This window comes from Narcine bancroftii, chromosome 7 (genome assembly GCF_036971445.1).
Source record: "Narcine bancroftii isolate sNarBan1 chromosome 7, sNarBan1.hap1, whole genome shotgun sequence".
Lineage (NCBI taxonomy): Eukaryota > Metazoa > Chordata > Chondrichthyes > Torpediniformes > Narcinidae > Narcine > Narcine bancroftii.
The window spans coordinates 69,106,364-69,131,928 of NC_091475.1; the positions used below are offsets into that span (position 1 = coordinate 69,106,364).

Genomic DNA, 25,565 nt, shown 5'->3' on the forward strand with positions numbered 1-25,565 from the left:
AGTCTTTTCATAATAACCCAGAGTAGGTAGTGCAGATGGCAGCTAAGGCAGTAGAATACTCCAATTGCAGGATGTGAGAAATTGGGGACAGCAGGTGTCCCTGATGACTACACCTGCAAGATGTACATCCAGCTGAAGCTCCTTTCAGACCATGTTAGGGAAATGGAGCTGGATGAAGTCTGGATCATTCAGGTGGCAGAGGGGTGATAAGACAGAAGTTTTAATGAGACAGTCACACTATAGAGCCAAGAAGCAGGTAACTGGGTGACTATTAGTAGAGAGAAGAAGAATAGGCAGTCAGCTCAGAGCACGCCTGTGGCTGCTCACATCATCAATAAGTATTCTGATACTGTTGGGGTTGGGGGGGTGGGTGAGGGGGAGGGGGGGAAAAGAAGGACAAGTCGCAGTGGTCTGGGAGGTTATGTGGATGTTTGAGACTCCTGGATGATATATTGCCTCGTGGGTGCCAGGGTCAGGGACATTTCTGATAAGAGTCCACAGCATTCTCAAGAGGGAGGGTGAACAGGCAGATGCCCTGGCCTACGTTGGTACCAATGACATATACAAGAAAAAAGGATGAAGAGGGAATATAGGGAATTAATTAAATTAAAGGAAATGAAAAGGCTAGACTTGGATTGTTGCCTGTGTCATGTGCCAGTGAGGACAGAAATAGTTATGGCAGATAAATATGGGCTAAAGAGTTGGTGCAAGGGGCAGGGTATCAGATTTATGGATTATTGGGATCTCTGCCAGGTGTGACCTATACGAAAAGAATAAGTAACAGTGTATTTTGGAAATATTATTGAAAAAGGAGATGAATACTGCACTGAAGCTCTTTTATTTAAATGTCTGCAGTATTTTAAAGGTCATTGATCTTATAGCGGAGCCGGAAGTTGACAGGAATGACATCATGGCTATCACTGAATCATGGGTGAAAGAAGATCACAGCTGGGAACTAAATATCATTGGATACCCAAGTACATAGGAAGGACAGGAAGTAGAGAGTGGGGTGATCCTGTTGGAATTAAAGCTTTGGACAGAAGATACAGAATCCCTGTGGGTAGAATTAAGAAACTGAAAGAGTAAAAAACCTTGCTGGAATTGTACACAGGACTCTGAACAATAGCCAGGATGTGACAGATAAAGGCATGCAAAAAGGGTAATCTTAAAATAGTATGGGGAATTTGAATGTGCAGGTTAATGGGAAAAAAGCAGTTTGCTGGTGGATCCCAAGAGAAGGAAAGCATAGAATTTTTTCAGGATGGCTTCTTAGTACAGCTTGTGGATGAGCTGACCAGGGAAATGGCAATTCTAGATTGGGTATCGTGTAATGAACCAAAGTTGATAAGGTAGGTGAAGGTAAGGGAACCTTTCGGAAGCAGTGATCATAATATGATAAAATTCGCCCAGCAGTTTGAGAGGGAGAAACTAAACTCCGATGTGTCAGTATACCAGTGGAATAAAGGGAACAACAGAGGTACGAGAGAGGAATTGACCAAAGTTGATTAGGAAGGCACACAAGGATGGAGGACGGTAGAGCAGTACTGGCTAGATTTCTGAAAAAAATAAGGAAGGTGCAGGACAGGCATAGTTCAAAATAAGAAAAAATGTTTAATGAAAAAATAACACAACTATGACTGACAAGAGAAGTCAAAGCCCAGAGTAACAGCAAAAGTGTATACAAGAAAGCAAAAATAAGTGGGAAGATAGATGATTTGGAAGCTTTTAAAAATTTACAGGTGGCAATTAAGGAGGTCATTAGGAAGGAAAGACAAACTTTGAAAAGGTAGCAAATAATATCAAAAAGGATATTAAAAGCTTTTTTTTAAAAAAGTATGTTAAGAGCAAAAATAAGGCAACGATAATAGGATTGATAAAAAATGACGCTGGAGAAATTATAGTGGGAGAGGAGGAGAAGGCAGAGGAATTGAAAAAGTATTTTGCATCAGTCTTCACCAAGACAATAGCAGTGTACCTGAATTTCAGGGATGTCAGGGAAGAGGGGCAAGTGCAGTCACGATTATCAGAGAGAAGGTGCATGGGAAGCTGACTGGTCTAAGAGTAGACAAGTCTCCCAGACAAGCTGGAATCCACCCTCAGGTTCTGATAGGAGATGGTGAAGGCATTTGAAATTATAGACTTGTTTGCCATTCATTGAGTGGTTAGAAAGTTGTTGGGAGTCGATTATCAAGGATGACAAAATAGGCCAAAAACAGCAGAGTTTCCTTCAGGGAAAACCTTGCCTGACAAACCTACTACAATTTTTTGAGGAAGCTACAAACAGGCAAAACAAAGAAGATGCGGTGGATGTTGTATATTTGGACTTTCAAAAAGCCTCTGACAAGGCACCACACAAGAGGCTAATTAAATAAGAGTCCATCGAATTACAGGAAAAATACTTACATGGGGAGAGTATTGGCTGATGGGCAGGAAACAGTGCGAATAAAGCAATCCTATTCTGGTTGGTACCAATGATGTTCTGCAGGAGTCGGTGTCGAAGCTACTTCTTTTGACATTGTATGTTAATGATTTGGATTGCAAAATAAATTGCTTTGTGGCAAAGTTTGCAGATGAAATAAAGATAGGTGGAGGGGGAGGTAGTGATGAGGAAAAAAAGATGTGTATAGATTTGGAGACTGGGAAAAGAAGTGGCGAATAAAATGCAATGTTGGAAAGTATATGGTCAAGCACTTTAGTGAAAGGAATAAAAGGTTGACTATTATTTGCATGGGGAGTAAATTCAAACTTTGGAGGTGCACAGGGACTTGGGGGGGGTGGGGGTCCTTGTGCAGGACCCCTAAAAAGTTAACCTCCAGGGCTGAGTCGGTGGTGACAAAGGCAAATACAATTCTGGCATTCACTTCCAGAGGAACAGAATATAAGAGCAGAGATGTGATGTTGAGGTTTTATAAAGCAATGGTGAAACCCAACTTGGAGTATGGGGGAGTATTTTGAGCTTTGGAAAAGGCATTGGAGAGAGTTCAGAGAACATTAAAAAGAATTATTCCTGGAATGAAGGGATTAACATGCAACAAGCGCTTTACTGGCCTTGGACTGCATTCTTGGAGTTCAAAAGAATGAGGAGGACCTCAGAAATATTTGGATAGCATTGATTATGGTAAAGTTATTTCCCATGGTGATGAGTCTAGGACAAGAGGGCACAACTTCAGGATTGAAGAATGCCCATTTAAAACACAGATGGAGATTAATTTCTTTAGCCAGAGAATGGTAAAACTCTGGAATTTGCTACATTGGGCAGATGAGGAGGTGTACATGGCAGAGATTGATAGGTATCTGAATAGTCAAGTATCTAGGCTTATGGAGAAAAGGCAGGGGAGTGGCAATGAGTGGGAGAATGGATCAGTTCATGATGGAAAAGTAGAGTGGACTCAATGGGCCTCCTTCTGCTCCTATATCTAATAAAAAAGGTAATGTTTGACTTCAAGCGCAGAAAAAGATTAGGAAAAGAACAGATGACTTTTAAAAAATGAGATTATAAATCTTGGTGTATGAATCATGAAAATTTGAAATTTTAGAGATGGTGCAAGGGGAAAGAAACGTGGATTTTGTTTCCATCAAACTTTGGAGATAGTTGGTTAGGCTTATACAGTTAAAAATAGCCAATGGGCTCCAGACTTAAATACTCAAGTACAGAAACTACAAAGTTACACTTAACCCATGCAGCACTGGGACTATGACTTCATAAATATGCATTTCTTACTTAAAATTACAAAAGTTCATGAAAGGCAGAAATTTTTTTTTAAGAATGGGCCAAATAGATTTGTAAAGCATAGGAAACAACTATGATTCTTGGAGCAAAAAGATTTAGAAATTGTCTGAAAAAGCTGATGAAGGATGAATACAGCTACCTTTTCACAAAGTTTAATTTAACTGAATGATGCATGAAATATAATGCAATTAAAACAAATATCAATATTTTTTGAAATATTCCTTATATTTCATGATTTATATGTTGTACTATGAGTTTTCTTACAGAGAAGCTTCCAAATGTGAAGACTTGCCCATCCGCTAAGAGGAGTGCTGTATGGTTGCTGCCTGCAGTGACTTGGGTGCAAGGAACTGGTAAACCTTGTACCAATGTTGGAACACCTCTGAAACAAAAATAATATTTAGCAAGGCAATCACAGTAATGACAAACAAAAACAAAAAATCTTAAAGTTTGCATTTCATATTGTACCTTGAATTTACATCTCCATGTCCAAGCTGACCGTGTTGTCCATATCCAAATGTATACACATCACCATTCTCCATTAGAATCACTGCAGGTCATTTATAAAACATCAAAACTCATATTAATAGATATTAGTAACATATAAACATCTATTTTATTCCAAAACATGCAATTATTAATAGGTATTAGTAATATATATATGTATATATATATTTGTATAGCTCCAGAAAATGCAATGATATTCACTAGTTCATATCAATATATCCTTACAATTTCATGTGCAAAAAAAATTGAAATATTTCCTCATAAAATTTCAGAATAAAACAAAATATTTAACTCTCCACAGCAATCGAGTTTATCCAGCAAATAGTTTTGTGATATTTCACAATTGGTTAACTCCTTTTAAATAAGCAAACTTAGTGCAAGAGTGGAACAGTGATAACGGAAGGCTTCACCTCAGACTGGCATGCTATTTTCAGTACAACGGGAGAAGGTGATATTTTGTTGACTCCAAATAAATGTCGTATCTTGTCTGTAACTTTCCTTTTGGCGAGACGTGCTGTACTACTCAGGTGGAAGGATACCACCTCGCCTACTTATGCTCAGTGGCTGAAAAATATTTTGTTTTGTTTACATTCGATATTCAATTAATAATTCTAGCATCAGATTCCAAACATCGTGGGGACTATTTCTGAATTATTATCACAATCTTTGGAAGTTTATTGTTGTTTCTTTCTGTCATGCACATTGTCAGGGGGATGGAGTTTTGATTAATTTTTGATTTTGTTTTCTTCTGATGCTTTTTTTTGTATTTGTATATTATTTTTGTTATTTTATGGATGCAATATACTATGTTAATTTGTGTAATTTTTTACTTACATTTTGCATTCCATATAAACTAGCTTGGTTTTTTTGTGTATAAAATCAAAAATATTTTAAAAAGAAAGACTGGCATAAGGAGGTGATAATGTTTGAATCTTTGTGATCAAAATATTTCTTGGAAGAAATGCGAGCTACTATTTTGGGAACACCTAGTATCAAGTTTAGAAGAGATACTGAGGTAAAAACAATGAGAGAAGGGCTGACATCAACAAGATGAGAGCAGAAGAACTAAACAATGAACAGCCTTTAAAGAGAAAATCGTTGAGACAATCTAGAATAAAATAGGACCACAAGAACATAAGAAATAGGAGCTAAAATGGGCCATCTGGCCCATACAGTGCATTCAATAAGATCATGGCTGATCTGATGAGAGGCTCATCTCCACCTACCTGCCTTTTCCCCATATCCTTTCATTCCCCCACTCAAAAAAAATCTACCCAACCTTGACTTAAATATATTTACTGAAGTAGCCTCCAACAGCCAGAGAATTCCACAGATTCACCACTCTCTGGGAAAAGCAGTTCCTCCACATCCATCTTAAAAGTACTACCAGAGAACATCACAGCACTGAAAAAATGCCATTTGGCTCTTCTAATCAGTGCCAACCATCATTCTGTTAGTCCCACTGACATATTCCCATTCCAGAAACCTCCAGACCGCTCCTATTTGTCCAATTTATTCCTAAAACTTATGATTGAGCCTGCATTCACATCAGATGGCAGCTCATTCCACACTCCCATCACCCTCTGAGTGAAGAATTTTCCTCTAATATTCCCCCAAACCTTTCAGCTTAAAACTATGACCTCTCATATTTATCTCCCCCAATCTGTGGAAAAAGCCTACTCACATCCACTCTGTCTATACCTCTCATAATCTTGTAAACCTCGATTAAATCTCCCCTCATTCTTCTTCGCTCCAAGGAATAAAGTCCTAACCTGCTTAATCTTCCCCTGTAACTTAACTCCTGAAGACCCAACAACATTCTACTAAATCTTCTCTGCACTCTTTCAATCTTATTGATATCCTTCCTGTAGTTAGGCACCCAGAACTGCGCCCAGCCCTGAATTTATTTATTGTTTTAAGGTGGTTTATATGAACGTTTTCACTGTGACGCTGCTGCAAAATGAATTTGGTGACTTGTTCATGACAATCAATTCTGATTCTGTATGTTGACTCCCTGGGTCTAGTTTCAGCTACTAGCAGAAACAACTTGCCTCTCTTATGCCTTTCATTACTTGTTTCGATAAGATCCCCTCTCATTCTTCTAAATTTCAGCGAGTACAGCCCCAGACAATTTCTCCTCATATGCTAACCCCCTCATCTCAGGAATCAACCTGGTGAACTTCCTCTGCTCCACCTCCAAAGCCAATACATCCTTCCTCAAGCAAGGAGATCAGAACTGCATGCAGTTCTCCAGATGCGGCCTCACCAGTACCCTGCACAATTGCAGCATAACCTCCTTGCTCTTGCAATGAAGGCTAATATTCCATTTATTTTCTTGATAACCTAATGCACCTGTAAACCAATATTTGCTATTCATGAACAAGCATTCCCAAATCCTTCTGCACAGCAGTATGCTACAATTACTTTCCATTTAAATAATCTTATTGATTTTTCTTAGAAAGTGGATAACCTCACATTTACCAACATTGTACTCCATCTGCCAGACCCTTGCCCAATCACAACCTATCCATATCTCTGTCTGCAGACTCTCCGAATCCTCTGCACAATTTACTTTTCCACTCAGTTTAGTGTCATCAGCACTAAAGACGGGTCATGTATATGGCAGTACCACGGCTTTCGGTGTAAAGGGCTACACTCTGTCCCCTCTTCCAGATCATTTATATATACTGTGAACAGCTGCAGGCCCAGCCCTACACACCACCAATTGCCAACCAGGGAAAACACCCATTATCCCAACTCTCTGCTTTCTATTTCTTAACCAATCCTCTCCATATGCTATCACCCCAAATTCTATGCATTCTTATCTTATGAATGCCTTTCATGCAGCACCTTAATTGAACCCCTTCTAGATATCCAAGTAAACAACCCCATCCCCTCTATTCTACTGCACTCATTATACCCTCAAAGAACTCCAGTGCGTTTGTCAAACATGACCTGCCTTTGCTGAATCCATGCTGCATCTGCCTCATAGATCCATTTCATTTCTTCTTCAATGATAGTTTCAAGCACTTTCCCAACTACAGATGTTAAACTATCTGTCCTATAGTTCCCTTCCTTTAGCTTGCATCTTTTTTTGAACAGTGGTGTGACATTCGTCATCTTCCAGGACCTGCCCAGAGTCCAGAAATTTTTTGTAAATTATCTCCAAACCCTCTACTATAATTTGTGCCATTTCTTTCAGTACCCTGGGACGCTTTCCATCAGGACCACGGGACATCTATCATTAGGCACACATGTTTGCTAAACATTACCTCTTTTGTGATAGCTATTTTATCCAGGTCCTCAATTCCATTGCATCCATAACCTGTGTATTTGGCATGGTAAACATATCCTCTGCTGTGAAGACTGACAGACAAAAAATAGTCTTTCAAAGCCTCAGCCATTTCCTCATTACCCAATATCAATTTCCCCTTCTCATCCTCCTAGTGATATCCTTCCTGTAGTTAGGCACCCAGAACTCACTTTTTTTTTAAATTTTTTTATTTTTCACACCATAAATCACATTAGCCATGATATACACTATTTCTTTTTCACACATATACAGTGACTTTTTCTCCCCCCCCCTCCTCCCAAGCCACCCCCCCACCCCCCCTCTCATCCATTTTAGGTATACAATCTAGATTGCATTAAGCCAGTCAGACAATGTTGTCATTCAACAAAAATACACCAGAAATTCTACTGAGTCCATTCTTTTCTTTCCTTCTCCTTCCATCAACTTAGGTAATGTTTGTCCCCGGTAGGTTTTCGCTATTGTATTTAATGTAAGGCTCCTATACTTGTTCGAATATTTCAATATTATTTCTTAACCTATATGTTATTTTTTCTAATGGAATACATTTATTCATTTAAATTTAGTAGTTTCTTCCTTTTAATTTGGTTATGTATTCCATTAATATTTAAAGTCATATAGTTCAGCGTAGCCCTTTTATATTTTGTTTATCTTCTCTTTCCGTTTTTCCATCATTACCTTTCCTCCTTTTCCATTTCTGTTTTCTTATTTTCAACTCTTTATAAGACAACATTCCTACAACATCCAACATTTTCCTTATTCTCCTATTTCTATCTTATTTATCCCCAAACTCCCCTTCCCCTCCTGAGTTGTCCTTTATCCCTTGTCGGACAACCACATCTCCCCTCTCCATTTGGATTTGCGAATTCACTCGCAAGCGTCAACTGATTTTGCAGTGACCGCTATTTCCCCTCACCCCGCCCCCCCCAGAAAAGATTTCACTTTTCATATGTCACAAAGGTCACTCTTTTAATTCCCTCCTTATTCTCTCTATTCCATTACCTTCCCTTATTAATTCTTGTCTATACTATCTATATTTTCCTCTAAGTACAGATACATTCATATATGCACATTGTCTCTATTCACTCTTATACCTCTTTACCCGCATACATATCAATCGTGGTCATTTTTACCCTCATTACCCGTCTTCATCCCTCAGTCTATTTTTGTCTTTACCCACATACATATCAATCGTGATCATTTTAACTCTCATTACCCGTCTTCCTCCCTCAGTCTATTTTTGTAATTGTTCTGCAAATTTTCGTGCTTCTTCTGGATCCGAGAATAGTCTGTTTTGTTGTCCTGGAATAAATATTTTCAATACCGCTGGATGCTTTAGTATAAATTTATACCCTTTCTTCCATAAAATCGCCTTTGCTGTATTGAACTCTTTTCTCTTCTTTAGGAGTTCAAAACTTATATCTGGATAAATGAAGATTTTTTGCCCTTTATACTCCAGTGGTTTGTTGCCCTCTCTTACTTTTTCCATTGTCTTCTCCAGTACCTTTTCTCTTGTAGTATATCTTAGGAATTTTACTACAATAGATCTTGGTTTTTGATGTGGTTGTGGTTTAGAGGTCAATACTCTATGTGCCCTTTCTATTTCCATTTCTTGCTGTAGTTCTGGACATCCTAGGGTCTTAGGGATCCACTCTTTTATAAACTCCCTCATATTCTTGCCTTCTTCATCTTCCTTAAGGCCCACTATCTTTATGTTATTTCTTCTGTTATAATTTTCCATTGTATCTATTTTTTGAGCTAGTAGTTCTTGTGTCTCTTTAGTTTTTTTATTAGATTCCTCCAATTTCTTTTTTAAGTCTTCTACCTCAATTTCTGCTGCTACTGCCCACTCTTCCATCTTGTCCATTTTCATTCCCATTTCTGTTAAGGTCATCTCTATTTTATTCATTTTCTCTTCTGTGTTGTTTATTCTTTTTCTTAAATCCTTAAATTCCTGTGTTTGCCATTCTTTAAATGACTCCATGTATCCTTTAATAAGAGAAAGTATATCCTTTATCTTGCCTTTCTTTTCTTCTTCTATTTCACTATACTCTTCCTCTTCTTCTTCCTCTGGGTTGGCCATCTGTTGTTTCTTTGGTGCCCTTTCCTTCTCTTCTTTCTTGTTTCTATTGTCTTCTGTGGTCTCTTCTTGCTGCAGGTGTTCTGCAGCTGTCGTTGCCGGCTGTGGAGATCGACTCCCCAGCTGGTCCCCCCTCCCGTCGGTGTGTTTTTTTTCATTCGCATCGCGCATGCGCGGTTGCGCACTTTTACTCGGCTCAGCGAGTCATTTTTGTAGTCCATTATTTACCGACCTGAGGGAGCGGGTTTCTCTCTCCGCAGCGGGCCTCTTCGGACAGGTAAGGCCTTCACCTTTTTCCTCCTTTGTCTTCTCTTCCTCTCTTCTTACCGTTGCTTTCGATTTTTCTTTTTTTGTCGCCATCTTCTTTCCACCTTTATACTCACTTTTCTGTAACTTTTATTTCTGTGCCTTTGTGTTTTCCTTTGTTTTTCCCGACTTTTCTGGAGAGGGCTGGAGTTCACCGTCCGGCCACTACTCCATCACGTGACTCCTCCAGGCACCCAGAACTCACTTTATGCTCACTTTATCCACCCTTTTCTGATTTGTATAAATATGACCATTAAAGCCAGAGGTCCCTGAGTGACCAGAGAGAGCAAAGTAAAACAGAAAATAAAGAGCATATGCAGATGTCAGATTGATAAAAGAAGTTCCGATCAGGCTGATGAAAGAAAATGGAAAGTAAGAGAGGCAAAGAGAAAAAGGACAGCAAGTAAAATTAAATTCTGGAACATAGGTGTGTAAACAGTAACCAAGTAGTAAAAGACAAGGCCAATCAAAGACTAAAAAGAAAATGAGGTTATCAACCAGAATGCCCTACATCAGCAAAGGAAGCTATACTTCAGAGACTTGTTGGGCAAAAAATTGACATAGGTACCAGAAAACATGGAATATACTTTAAGTGGATAAATTATCCAGCCGAGATTGTGATGGAAGAGTGAAAATGGTAATATTGGCTACAATTGTCTAAATGTGTGCTGTTACATAAATGGTACCAGAAGATTGGAGAATTGCGAACATTAACACTTCAATCAATAAAATAATGCCGAGATAAACGCAACTACATCAAGCCAATTAGTTTAATCTAGTGGTGAGGAAACTCCTGTAAATGTTCAAGGAGATAAATTAATGGCTTAGACAAGTATAAATTGATTTTAAAAATCCATGCTGGCTTTTCCTGCAAACTAACAGTGTTTAATTAAGTTGGTAAAGTTTGTTTTGAGGTAGCAGAAGGTTCATTAGGGGAATTCATGGAGTGTATCTAGACTTCCAAAAGGCAATGCATGCTAAATGGTGGTGCTGCCAGGGCCGCTTTAACAGCAGTGCTGCTGCTTGTGTAGACCAGGGAGAGGGGAGAGTGGAGATCGGAGATGCAGCTCTTCTCCAAAGGGTTCAACCACCTGATCCTAATGCCAGCTACTCCATATGGGTGTTAAATGGCCTGTTGTAGGAGTCAATGGTGTTTATAAAACTAAAATCCTACAACCTCGGGGTCGCTGACCAAGATGACGGCCCCTGCGCTCTGCAGCAGCCATGAGAGGAATAGTGAACTGGCGCAGGACACCAGTAATGGGGAAAGCACCACCCCAATGATGACCCTACAGAACAGTGACCAAGGCAATAGATCAGTGAAGGTTCGGCAGCCAAAGGATTCACATAGGCTGCGGTGACTTGCAGTCGGGAGGCATGCCAGGTCTGCTGGGGACTGACTCATGGGAACCAGATATTGGAGCCAGGATTTGAGAGGGAGCTGGGGGCAAGAAGGGCTTCCAAAGGGCCTTGGGGGCTGGTCTTTTTTAAAAATATAATATTGAAGGTTTGCATCTGGAGCTTGGGTTGTCGAACAGGAGTCTATGCAGCTGCAGGAGGCAAATCTATGGACACTCAGTAGCCCTTTACACCGAAAGCCATGGTACTGCCATATACATGACCCGTCTTTGGAAGCCAGCTTGTTTGTTCACACAGAAAAGATAAAAGCCATGAGTCCCATTACACAGCAAGCCGGCTTCCCAAAGCAAAAGAGGCAGGACGTGTAGCACAGCACCATTGGTGCCTAGTGTGATGTTGTGTTGTGTTGAGAAAAGAATCAGATTCGGTGGATCTGGACATAAGGGTTTGCAATCACATGTAGCTTTTATTAACATAATTATAGAAGAGCATGGGAAAATGTTACGGGAATAAAGCACACACACAAAGTTTATAAAGGAGTGTAGGAAAGTGTTACAGGAATAAAGCATACACACACACACACAGTTTATAAAGGAGCATGGAAAATTGTTATAATGCTATGCATAGTTTATAAATGGTTGACTATTTCTGTTGATTTTAGCAATTTCCACAGACATACAAACCTAAAAAATACAATTGTTATGGCTGCTGAGATTGAGGTTACAGAATGGTTTTGCATTATACCAACTGTAGCTATCTGCCAACACATGCATACCATCTTATTAAGTGTCTATAAATGTTCCATGGTTGATATTATAGGTAATCAAATTGTAATCTGAACTAATGCATGAGATATGCTTTTCCTGCCAACTTCAATTGGCATTTACAAGGGCAGGCTAAGGCTAATTGTATTCAGCACCCCTTCAGTACACTTTTATCAGACCATAAGACATAGGAGCAGTAACTGTGTACTGTTTAACATTTCCCCACGTTCTTCTACAAATTGTTGTGTGTTAATAAAAGCTACGTGTGATGGCAAACCCTTGTGGCCAGACCCATTGAATCTGATTCACACAGGTGGTGCAAACAGTCGCACACTATGCACCAAGTAGTGTCCACCATTCTGTTTGCTACCATGAACCTTTTCTGGACATGACATCATCTTCACTTGCCATTTTGACCCGGCAACATGGGTTTACCATTTTAGATTGGTCCCACTGCTAAGAGTACCTATCTTGGCAAATCGAAGACGTGCAAGTCTAGACCCACTCCCTCTCCCCCCCCCCACCCCCACAATCAGACTTCAAATCTTTCTCTTTATTTATTTTTTTTACAGAGCTCAAAAGCCAGATAAAACCCAGCTTTCAAGCTCTGTGCAAAAGGGGCAGACTATTGATTGCTTCTCTTTCTCTCGTACTGTAAGGGGTGCCAGGCAACACTAATGGTGACTCTGTCTGTCTTACAACAGGTAGAAGGCAATTTTGTGTATTATTACGTCCTGTATTATTATATGACAATGAAAGAATCTTGAAGTAATGCACATTTGGCCTATCATACAGATTAGTCCAAGGGGTGATCTGCAGCATTGATAGAAAATTAGCAAAATGACAGCAAGGTGAATCAGACTGAAAGAAAACAAACAAAGGTGAAGCCCAGAATTCAGCAATGAGGTCCCTCCCTGTTTTTCTAAATATTAACGACTTCAATTTGAATGCAGAGAACTTTCCAAATTTGCAACTTGGTTAACTGTGCGGAGGATAGTAATAGATTTTGAGTGATAGAAAGATTGATGGAATAGCAAGCAATGGTCTGACAAAGTAATCTAAAAGAAACCTTTAACTTTACTGATCCATCAGCAGCTCTGATTCTCTTCAGTGTTCAAATAATGATCACGCAAATACATCTTTTAAATTTAAGTTTATAAATGTAGAATTGTTTTAAATATGAGCCAGCTCTTTTACATGACATAACTTTTACTGAACAAAATGTGTACCTGTGAATACTATGAGCTTTCAGCTTTGGACTTGTTAATAAGACACACTTTATTAATATTAATACATTTCCTTATAGGATTACAATTCTAGATTAACTATGCATTATTCTTGAGATGTCAACATTGCAGTAATTTTGGATCAACTTTTCTACAAATTCCAATTTACAATAAAATACATGAATTTGTACACTTTCTGGAAATTTAAAGAAAATTTCTACATTAGAAATTCTAGTAATAGGAGCACTAATAGAATGCAGGATATTGAAACCTCTTAATGGGACAAAGAGTTGTGGGTGTTACAGAATTATGCTATTATTAATCTTTAGGTTATAATACATATTTTAGAGGGATACCTTGTGGGTTGGAAACCAGGAAACACACACAAAGACACTTACACTCAAATAACACATACTGGAGACTATTTGTCTGAAGCTGGAGAGCCATAAAAGAGTAAAAGCCATAAAAGTTCCATAGAAATACTGAAGACCACTAATGTTTACTCAGAAAGACATCTGGTCAAAAAAAAACCATTTGCTTCATGAAGTGGTTTCTGAAGAAATGATACTTCAGAGCCAGTAGTGATGTCATGTCATGTGATTACGAAACTTCAAGAAAACATCTTTAATATGATGAACATTTTCATCTGGTCAGAAATGCAATGGCATTCTATGTGAAGGACTGTTGTTGTGCTCTCCATATCTGGGGAGGGACACAGAATTGGAGTGGCTTCAGAAAGGATGGCTACTTTGCTGCTTCTCTTTGTCAAGAGAGAGTGCAGTGCTGCTGTGGCCATTTTAATGGTCACATTTGACTAAAAGAAAGCAAGATCATTTTGCAGTTGAATAATAACTAATCTGATGGTGATTTCATTTAATCTTTGCCTAGGTTTGTGAAAGCATCACAGAAATCACAAGTTCCGTTACCTATACACAAGAGAGGGGATTTATGAAATCATTGATTTGTGAAATCATTTCATATGTGAAATCATTCATCTCTTTGAAAGCAACTTGACAAGAATTAATGAGTTTTAAGAAATTTGATGACTTGGTGTCTCAACTGCATAATTACTTCTGAACAGCAGTTTTTAAAAGCTATGGGTTTCAACACAAGATTTCTGAGACTGAATTGTGAATCTGACTTTTCAAAATTGTGTCTGAGTTCTAATGGTTAGAGTTCTGCCACACACATATACACATTTGCTCATAGTTGGGGGTTAAGTTTAGAGTTAAGTAAGATTTTATATTATTAATAGTAATTAATAAAAAATATTGTTTTGAAGATACCACTGACTTGGTGAATGTCTATTGCTGTTGGCCTCAGTCGTAATATGGGATTCATCAAAATGGTCAGTCAGTGATGATTAAATAGAACTCATCTGTAAATCATCTGTAATTAGGTAGTGTATATAATAAAAGGTATCCCAGGGAAACAATTTGTAAGTATATTGCAAGTTAATCAGATGCAACTGAGAGATCATGCATTAAAGCTTTTGAACTTCAGGAACAAAAAGAACTTCCAGTCCCACACATTCCTTCAACAAATTAATTTACTGAAACTGAAGCAAAATTAATTTCTGGAGAATGACATAACATAGGAATTAGTTCTCCTTTTCCTTCTATTTATTCTGATCATAACAAAGCATGCATACCTGAGTGGTGGAATCCACAGCTAATCTGGATGGCCTGGAGCTCATAATCAAGACATACAGCACCTGGAGGGTATGTTGTAATCTTGCTGGTGTCTTTGTCTCCCCTTTCTCCATTAACATCTGAAAATGAATGTTCAACTTCACAATGATTGGCAACATCAAAACACAGAGAGAAACTAATAGCAACAATTGAGCCTGATAGTTCTACAAGATTCTCAGTCATAACCCATAGAAACTTGGGTTTCAACGCAAAGCCAAAACACACTTTTTGGAAATATTAAAATGGTCTCCTTTGTACTTTCCCAGTATTTTTCATTTATGAATGCACTCTTTTTGATCATTTGAAGAGAGTGATGATATATTGCCCGCAACAGAGTAGGAAAATCTACAACATTTAAATCTATTCAATTTTCTTACAACTATCTTTACCTTTTTTTTTTAAAGAGTAGTGAAGCAAAGGATAAACACGATTGTGTGAATGTAATTATATTAAAATTTACAAATCATTACATGACATAATTCCATAATCGCTAAAATGGAACAAAAATGTCCTTTGTAACTGATGAAAAGTAGTAAAAACACAAAAATAATGGAGGAACTCAGTAGGTCTCGAAGTGTCTACAGGAGGTAAAAAAAAAGATACAACCAACCTTGAGCCTGAGCCTGCGAAGAAAAAAAAAGCAAACAGACCACTGAATAAAAAAGGCTAGGGGAGAAAGGAAGCAGCAGCAGAGGGCTGACAGAGGCCAACAGACAAAAGGTGATAATTAGACAGGATAGGAAAATTGGACAGGATCATTGGATAGGAGGACAGGAGAGGAAAGGTGAGAATTAATTGGGGAAGGGGGTGGCTCTGTGAATGCAGAAATTGGGTGCTGACGGAAACCGGAAAAGTCAATGTTAATGCTATCTGGTTGGAGGGGGGGTGGGGGGGGGGGGGAAGGGGGGGTTGTCCAGATAAATACAAAGTATTGTTTCTCCAATGTTTTCGTGGTCTCAGGCTGGCAGTGCACGTGACCACAGACAGACATTTCTGCATCAGAATGAGGCAAGGAAGTGAAGTGGAGATCCAAGCTATTAAGGCGAACAAAGCTACTAATTTTTTACCACCTATTTAATGCATCATCTATTTGCAGTATGTGTATTTTAGGGAAATATGTTTTCTATTGGCTGGCTGACTTGAAGATTCACTCTCTCACTATCGACCAGAATCTATTCTATTTATCTTTAAAGATTTTATTTGGAGACATTAAATTTCATTTTGGTTTATGCACAAAATAAGCCATTTAATCTGACTAATGGAAAAATTAGAGAAATAGTTTAGATACAAGAGGGTACTTCATGATTTAACACTGTAAATTTATTAAAGAATGAAGCAATCTCCCAGTGTGCATCCAGTCCCTCTCTGATGCAGAGATCACAAAAGGTGCACCAGATGTAATAGATGACCCTTGCAGATTTACTAGTAAGATTCACTTGGAAGGACTTTTTGGAGCCTGGAATGGTGACGAGGAAGGAGGTGAGTTATGGAGGAGGTGGTCCTTACAAAAGCCGGAGAGGAGATGTGTCTGGTGGTCGGATCATGAAGTAGGTGGCATGGTAGGTGCAGACATGAGGAATCCAGTCCTTTTTGGATGTAGGGGTGGCCCTCCTGGCCAGGGCAGTTTGGATAATGCAGGACATGCAGGAAATGGAATCCTTCCCGGGAACAGGGTGTTATGATGTGCAGTTGAGGTCTATAGATAGATAGTTCTATCTATGAAAATCTTTTTGAATAATGTTCCCTTTGGACGACAACTGAAAGGCTAAATGAACCTTTCTGGGTGCAGCTGCCACTTGTATTCACATACATTTGTACAAAATATACCAAGATATTTATGGGTCATTTGAGCTTTCCAATCCAATTTGCTTGAGTCTGTCAGGTATCTGACTGATAACAGAAACCCATGGTGAAGAATCCAGAAAAGTTGTACCTATTTCAGGCAGATTGGATTGGCTCACAAAGTGCCCATTCCCTTCATTTGAATCATTCCATTTGCTGATACTCAGATTGACAAAGCCATTAGAATTGCATAGAATGTAATATCAAACAAAAAGCCAGGAACACCATTTTTTGGCTCTCATGGCTTTTCCCCAGACTAAATGTTCAAACTGTGTCTTCAACCAGAGATTCAGATTAAATGGCTTCCAGTTCAAATAAATGTGCCAGTGATAAAGCAAACAGGTGACACATAGATTTGGCATATAGCTAAAACATTGAGACAAATGATTTACAATGCAGTATACCCTGCTCCTGAAAGTGGATTTCATTTACTTCTGCATTTTACGCACTTTCCTTGATTAAACTTTGCACCTAATGGTCTTGGTCAATTCATTAAGCTGCATGACCATAAATGGAAGGCTGCATTAATTTAATAAAAGTACTCTTGACTGAAGATGCAAATAAAATGAAAGACTTGGTCAAGAAGGAAACATTTTTATTGAAGTATGTTTGAATGTGATTGAACTTTACATGATTTTGAACAAACTAATTTTCACCTAAAAATAAGAATTGTAAACACATTCTGACATGGGATTAAGTACTGGTCTATATTTGACAAAAAGGAAATGAAAGACTCATTGACAAACCTGAAAGAAAAACAGGAACCAAAAATTCCAGTTCTAATGTTCAATATTTATAAGAAAAAAATAGTCTGTTTTTTGCTGGGATTTATGTAACGAAGAGCATTTTCACTGAAGTAACAAGTTCAGTAGAAGTACAAAATGAAGTCATAAGGAATCAATCCTATTGATGTGCAGTTTTAGCATTCCCTGCTTGCAAATAATAGAACCCGATAAAAAGTGTGCAATGGCTTTATGATTAATCCTTGTACACAATCACACAATTGTTCAATAAAAATAAAAAATAGTAAAATCTAAAAAGATGCTGCCACTATGTTTACAAAATATTAAGAGCAAAAATACTCAACAGTAACCGCAAGAGCAATTACACAGCTCAGTTAAGATCTTTCTGAAAGAATACATATCAAAGTATCAGAGGTTTCCTGTCATGTTTGGTGAGAACAACCTTGAAATGATTTTAAAAGCACCACATTCAATAAAGCTATGCTTCAATTAAAGTTTAGTTTCATATCATTGTCTGAATACATTTTTAAAGAAGCCTAATGACAATACTAATATATTGTTTCGTAAATTCCTGTGAGCATTTAAATTGTAGAGGAAAAGAATGTTTAGCTTGAGCCAGAACAGTGCAGAATTGTGCTCCATTTGGCCAAATCACATAGTAATTAGAGATTAGCAATGCCATTGCATCTTAATTTCAAAGAAAATTAATTAACCCTATTCAAGTACACTTTGTATAAAGAGTTTAGGTTCAAGAGAAAAAAAAATCATACATTTAACTCTTTTTTGTCAAAAATCAAAAGCGATCTGATTTTCCATCTGCCCAAGTCAATAGATGTCAAATGGTGAAAATTTTTGTACACAGCAATTTACAGAAGTAATCATGAAGTGTATCTAAAGTGTTTCTCTATTTTTACCATTAGTTAGATTGAATGGCTTGTTTTATGCACAGACCAATATGAAATTTAATGACTCCAAATAGAATCAAATCAAATAGATTCCAGTCAATAATGATTAAATCATGTCAGTCAATAGACAATGGAACCCCTAAAATACAAATACTGCAAATAGACAATGCATTAAATAAGTGTTAAAAATTATAGAAACTAATCACTTTCAATCAAGACAATTTGACTGGAAAGAGTTCATTGCAACTTCATCTCAAATCAGCAGGGAAGTTTTATTTCAAGAGAAAATAGAAAGCACAAATACAATGCATGTTATACAATGTACAGCAACCTGTAAGTTGAGTAACATTTTAGCACATAATTTATTCTCCTTCTCTGCCAAACCATCTCTATTCAAAATAGAATTGCATAATTTGAGAACAAAACAATGAAGTACAAAATCTTTCTTGAACAAAATAAAACCATGTCCCCATTCCATCTCACCGATCTTAAACCAAAAACATAACTTTCTTTTTGGGTTGATCAACATTAAGACATCAAAACCAGAATCAGTTTTGTACAGTTGTCCACTTTAGACAAAGATTCAGCTGACAGAAGAATATGACTGGCAAGATTGATGGTAGTCTTCCAGCCAGTAAGGAAGGGTGACTAAGTACCTTTATGCTTGTCCCGTTTATGCTTTAGCTTTGCTGGAAGGGATCTTAGTCTGGCTATGGCCTGTTCTCGATGATTCAAATAAATGGGACCAGGAAATACAATGGGGCCTGAGGAGAAATAACTTGCACATGCATAGGAAATCTCACAAATGAAATAACAAAAAATATATTGTTTGTCGATAATATAAAAGGGAAATGGCAACCACACGATATGAGACATGAATTAAATGATACACAAAAGTTATGAAATAGGAAACTAAAATGCCTATGAACTGTAATTTGATAAGAGTATAAATTAACAATAAATTTCAAGCAAATTCTGCTATGTTGTTTAGTGACAGCATCAGGACTCAATTCAATCTTGTACACTGTTCAAATTGGCTTTATAAAGTGGCAATTTGGAATTATTTTCATGTTAAAAAAAATACTTAAAATATCTATTTAAAAAAAACATACCACATTGAGAATTTAGTTTCATATATCTTGATAAATGTAAAAAGATTCCATATTTTGTTGCAGATGTATTTAAAAAACTTCAAGAATACATATCAAAGTATCAGAGGTTTCCTGTCACGTTTGAATTTTTATTTTCAAAGTTTCATGGGAGAACAGAAAATATAATTTTCCACCAAATATACAAAATTATGAGGGGCTGAGATATGGTGGACAGGTAGCACCTTTTCCCTGAGGTGACAGTAGCAAATACCATAGGAGGTATTTTTTTGTTACTCAGTGGTAGGTGCAGGTGGAGGCTGGTACAATAGGGACATTCCATAATACCTTTAGGCACAAGGATATAATAAAATTAGGTGGTTATGGTGTGAGGATGGGGAAAAATTAAATTATTATGGAAAACATTAACATTTTGATCTGAAGAGTCTGTACTGTGCTGTAATGTTCTATGGGTTTTTTTTTAATTTTGCTTTCTCAACTTCAAGAATACATATCAAAGTATCAGAGGTTTCCTGTCACGTTTGGTGAGAACAACCTTGAAATGATTTTAAAAGCACCACATTCAATAAAGCTATGCTTCAATTAAAGTTCAGTTTCATATCATTGTCTGAATACATTTTTAAAGAAGCCTAATGACAATACTAATATACTGTTTCGTAAATTCCTGTGAGCATTTAAATTGTAGAGGAAAAGAATGTTTAGCTTGAGCCAGAACAGTGCAGAATTGTGCTCCATTTGGCCAAATCACATAGTAATTAGAGATTAGCAATGCCATTGCATCTTAATTTCAAAGAAAATTAATTAACCCTATTCAAGTACACTTTGTATAAAGAGTTTAGATTCAAGAGAAAAAAAAATCATACATTTAACTCTTTTTTGTCAAAAATCAAAAGCGATCTGATTTTCCGTCTGCCCAAGTCAATAGATGTCAAATGGTGAAAATTTTTGTACTCAGCAATTTACAGAAGTAATCATGAAGAAGCGTATGGGAAAATGAATGTAATTCAGTAACATTTACTGTTCTACTCAGCGTAACATTATGTGCCTCTGATGTTGAGATGCTGTTCTTTGAATGTAATGTAAAAGTTGAGCATCCTCGATCTTTTTCAGAAATTCAGGCAGATTTGTAAGATTCCTTACCACTACTTTAACAGAACCAGGAATATCTAATAGAACCATCTAATATTTATGTGTGTCAAGATCAAAAACAAATTAATTGTTTTTTTTTCCTCTACAATTTAAATACTCAAAACTATTTTGAGGCTTTTATGATCTTTCAGCTCTTGCTGCTGAGTTGCCTGGATAAAAATAACTATTTATGAAGCAATGCAAGTGACTGAAAGATGTCTTCGGAACCGTATCTATTTGAAATGTATCCTATTATTTAATGCATGGAATATTGAAGTCTCTGAAGATAACACACTTTCCAGCTCTCAGTGAAGGCAACAAAGTGGGCAAACAGCTGTGTTACATGTTAACTCAACTAAGCAACTGAGAATATGCATACCAAATGAAGGGACTTCCTTTGAAATGAAAATATTTCTTTTAAAGTATCATCCCCTGCCTCTCTTTCCCTCCATTGTTCAAAATCCTTTAGCACTACAATTGCACAAGATCTTTTAATTGCCACTGTCTTTCTGGGTCAATGACAGTGAAATTAATAGTGTTTGCATATTTATACATTATAAAGCTGACAGCAATTTTGGGATTTCATCAAGCACCATTTAGAAAAGAATTGCTGTCAGCAATTCAACCCTCCTCCAGTAGTCATCTAGCTTGGAGCCTTCCCCATTGACATTCAACTAATTACTAAAATTGGCAAGAAATAATCCCATCAAGATTTCCCTGAAAACATTAATTTGTCACATGCAGTCTACTTTTTAAATGAGATACCAAACTATAACGAACCAGCTTTTTATCCTGAAGGACTATTTTGCATTTTTGTATTGCAGTTCACTTATATTTCAAAATAAGAAATTATATTTCTTTAAGATTTATTAACAATGTGCTTTTTATATGCTTAAAATTGTTATTAAAGGTGGCATTTTTTTTTGTCTCTGGTTAACCATCTGCCCTTTAGTCCATTAACTAAACAATCATCTTTTCTTGTTCATTTGTGGGATGTCTCTCTTGCTGGCAAGGCCATCAATAATTGCAAATTCCAAACTATCCTGGGAAAGATGACGACAAGCCACTGTCTTGAAGTGCTGCAAGCATTTTTTGTGGAGGACCTCCCACAGCATAATGTAGAGAGTTCCGAAATTTTAATCCAGGAATGATAAAGGATGGTAATGTACTTCTATATCAGAATTGCTGAAAGATTTGAACAGAATGTGTAATATCAATGCTTTGTATCTCTCATTCTTGTCTATCAGAGTGGGTGACAGAGGAATTGAGGGACATGGGGAGGTATAAGGCTTGAAAACACTGTTGAAGAAAGCTCAATAACATCACAATTGTTGAGCTCCAGAAATCTCAGACCCGATGTCATATAGCAACAGAAAGAGGTAAACTTCTCATCTCAGAAACTGTAAAATAATGGTTTGCCGTTCTCTTTGTGTTTGACAGCAAGCAACACTCTCCTAATGGTCATTTCTAGGCTATTCCCTTTTGACATGTCATCATACTTTGTTTTATAAGCACTTTTAGCTTGATTGCACTGAAAGTATTCCATGAATTCAATTTAAGATATCCTTGATTCAAGTAAAGTAAAAACCACTGGTATTGGCACCTATGAGGATTGTTAGATGCTGGATCAGTGATATTTCTGGTTGCTTGAGACTTACTCTTACAATGCCTAACTAATATAGCTGCATTAAGCATAAATATTTTAAAAGACAAAACATTATATTGTACTTACACTGAACAAACTTCACTTGCATGAATATATAAACCTCAAAGTATTTTACTTTATTTTCAGTCACATTCTATGAAAACATTTAACTATCGCTGCATCTGCAGGTTCCTCCCCCTCTGCACAGCCGTCTGAAAATTTAACAATAACATTAAAGATAATTAACCCCCCTTTCCCCCAAGTTTACAAATAAAGCCTCTGACCAGGGTGACTCTTACTAAGCAGGGATAAGGAAACACTTTAGAAGAGTCACTCCAACGGTGAGCGGCATCAACCTGAGCGACACCATTGCTGTTTCACACAACTTTATTTAAACAGCTGCTACGAGTAAAGCACAAGCAAGGCACTTCACTGACTGAATATATTACTTCAGAGAATTTACTTTAACTATTTTAAACTTATGTAATTTTTACCTATTATTTTATTTTATTCTTATTTATTTTAATTTTTAAAATTTATTTTCTTTTTTTTGCTGGTTGCTTGAATTCCAGGTGCCGGGGGTTTTACTGTATTTTTAGTTCAATTTCTTCAGTAACAATAAGGTACTATATATTAAGCCCGTAGATATTTGCTGGTAGTTTAAATGGGTAGAATAATGGGCAATTAATTCTGTTGGTTTAATCAAACAAGAAACCTACAACTCTACAGGGTGGAGTCCTACAATTAAAATTGATTCAGGATGTCATTCAAAATTTAGCTTTTAATACTGTGCATAATTAAGGAAAATTAACATGTTCAGCCTACAGACTAATTACAATATGTAAATATCATCTTTACTCATATCTGAAAACACAGCTTCAGAAAGATGCCAACCACTATGCAAGCCTTTGTAGAAGACCTACCTCTTGCTTCTTCCAGCCTGTGTCTTCTACTCAGTCGCTGTCTCTTTTCTTCTTGCCTCAGATGAATATGTTCTTCTATGTTAACTCCAGGCGGGACAGGTCCCGCTGAAGAGATCAAAATCAACAAAAATAAAAACAATGCCAAGATATTCCATTCAAACATCTCTTCAATATTCTCAGCTTCATTTAAGCTTGTAGCAAAGACACAAAATATTCGCTGATGTAATTTTGTGAAAATGTTTGAACTAAAATTAACTTTATACATGGATTATAGTTTTTTTTAATCTTTTAACCCAAATGCAGAACATCTTATTGGCGACAGCTGACAGTGGCCAAAAACTGAATTTTATAAAGGCAGCATTTTTTTTTTTACATATGCCAAGAACTGAACTTTCTCTGGAGTAATATTCACAAATTTGTTAAAGCACTAATGACCAACCTCTATAATACATGGCATGTCTTGCCACAAAATAACTTTTATGCTAATTAGTTCTTTCATAAAATGACTGGATACAACAGGGTGCCACAAAATAACTTTTATGCTAATTAGTTCATTCATAAAATGACTGGATACAACAGGGGACAAAAACAGAGAAGTAGAGCAGGCTGAGATCTAGCAATTGTACAAATCCAGTGTGCCAAATGACTTTTATTTGTGCTCTATTTCTTTCTTCGTTAAATGCATCTTGCTGGATTACGTAACATGACACATTGCTAAAAGCAGCATCAAATTTGAGGTTTTTTTGGGGTGTGCCTGTAACATTCACATTAATCTAATAAACTGCAGTCCAAACCAATTCTGTTTTTTAAAGAAGTTCCTTTCAGGTGAAATTCATACCACGCTTTTTTTGGGCCTTTCATTGATATCATGCTAATCAAAAACTCAGTTCAAAAATACTCACCTAAAAGAAGATCTAAAGGGATCATCTCTTTAACAGCATCTAGAATCCCTCGCTGCCTTGCCTCTTGGCCATCTAGTTCACGAGCACAGGCTTTACAACAACCACAGAGTGCGCATCCAGACTCACCAGATCCACATCCACAAAGTCTGGAGTAATCAATGAAACCAAGCCATTAAAAGAAAATTTCCTTTGCATATACCAAAGTCCATAAATACCAAGGCCATTAATATTTATAACATGAATATTCAAAACACTATAGATACAATATTGTCTTTATAAGTTGCAACACACTAGATTTCTTATGAACAGAAGATGAATCAGCAAAAGGACAATGCGGCGGTCTGTAGCCTGGAGAGCACCGTGCAGCAATGAATCCGGAGCCCATCGATGCTATCACAATTGATGCAACTGATTGGATTTAGTACAATTAGAATTTAGTGACATTAATCAAAGTATTATAATTGTGGATATGCAAATAATAAATGGAGCATTTATATTCAAGATGCCTGCATGAGTCACTTGTTTATCTTCATAAGAACATTGACTGAAATTGGACTCCAACTATTGACTGAAGTTCAACTCTAATTAACGTAGAGGTGAAAAATCATCTAGGAGTGTTGCCATATTTATCAGGTGACTGCCCAATGTCTCATGTCTTCAGATATATCTTATTCTGAAACACTTGCTACTTTGAACAGAACAGCAAAGAAATTTAAAAACAAAAATCTATTTCTAAGGTTGATATTAACAGCCATCAAAGTATAATTGCTTGCTTGTTAGTTGTTTAATTGAGATGCTCATACTTCAGAAGTTCTATTTATGGAAACTTAACTTTGGGTGTATGACCCAAAGTTATTTTTCCCAAAATAGATGTTCTGAACCGAATAGAACTTCAATCAAAATCAATATGTTTGAGCTTCCCTATTGTGATGGTAAATTGTATTATTTTTAAATATTATTTTGTAAACTTCCAACCACAAATAAAAAGTTAATAATTGAAGGCCAAATGATTTATTTTTTTAAACAACTTTGAAAGGATGTGTACTAATGTTATTGACATTGTTAGTGATTAATAGTTGGTAAATACTACAATTGCACATGTTTGTATTTTGTGAAAGTCCTGGTTTGAGGAGACTTTTGGAGGAGCAGAACAACCAAGATAGGCAGTGTCAGATTAATGTCCATAACTATTTACCTGGGAACACTGCAAATTGCTATCCATTTCACACATTAACAATAAATGTCAAGGGTTTCATTGTTAATTTTAAACTCAAAGTCCTAATCTTGTTCTACTGCTTGGATTTGCTGTAACACCTGCTGGATGCAGCTGTCATGAAACTGAACCTGAGCATAGTGATTGGAAATACATGAAACTTTGGGTACAATTGTGGATAA

The 25,565-nt window shown here is 37.0% G+C and overlaps 1 protein-coding gene across 16 annotated transcripts in view; it reads right to left on the bottom strand.

Moving 5' to 3' along the window:
* The window catches only part of mycbp2 (MYC binding protein 2), a 291,326-nt gene that overhangs the window by 214,278 nt on the left and 51,483 nt on the right, over positions 1–25,565 (bottom strand). For 13 of the 16 annotated variants that reach the window (XM_069890291.1, XM_069890303.1, XM_069890302.1 and 10 more), the window contains exons 13-18: positions 24,171–24,316; positions 23,269–23,373; positions 19,120–19,227; positions 14,934–15,053; positions 4,199–4,280; positions 3,995–4,112 (exon numbers count right to left, since the gene is read on the bottom strand). In XM_069890291.1, coding sequence (XP_069746392.1) covers positions 3,995–4,112; positions 4,199–4,280; positions 14,934–15,053; positions 19,120–19,227; positions 23,269–23,373; positions 24,171–24,316 — 679 coding nt within the window. Of the gene's footprint in view, positions 1–3,994; positions 4,113–4,198; positions 4,281–4,647; positions 4,731–14,933; positions 15,054–19,119; positions 19,228–23,268; positions 23,374–24,170; positions 24,317–25,565 lie in introns of those variants that run through there. The other 3 variants (XM_069890301.1, XM_069890299.1, XM_069890307.1) reach the window with 2 other exon arrangements.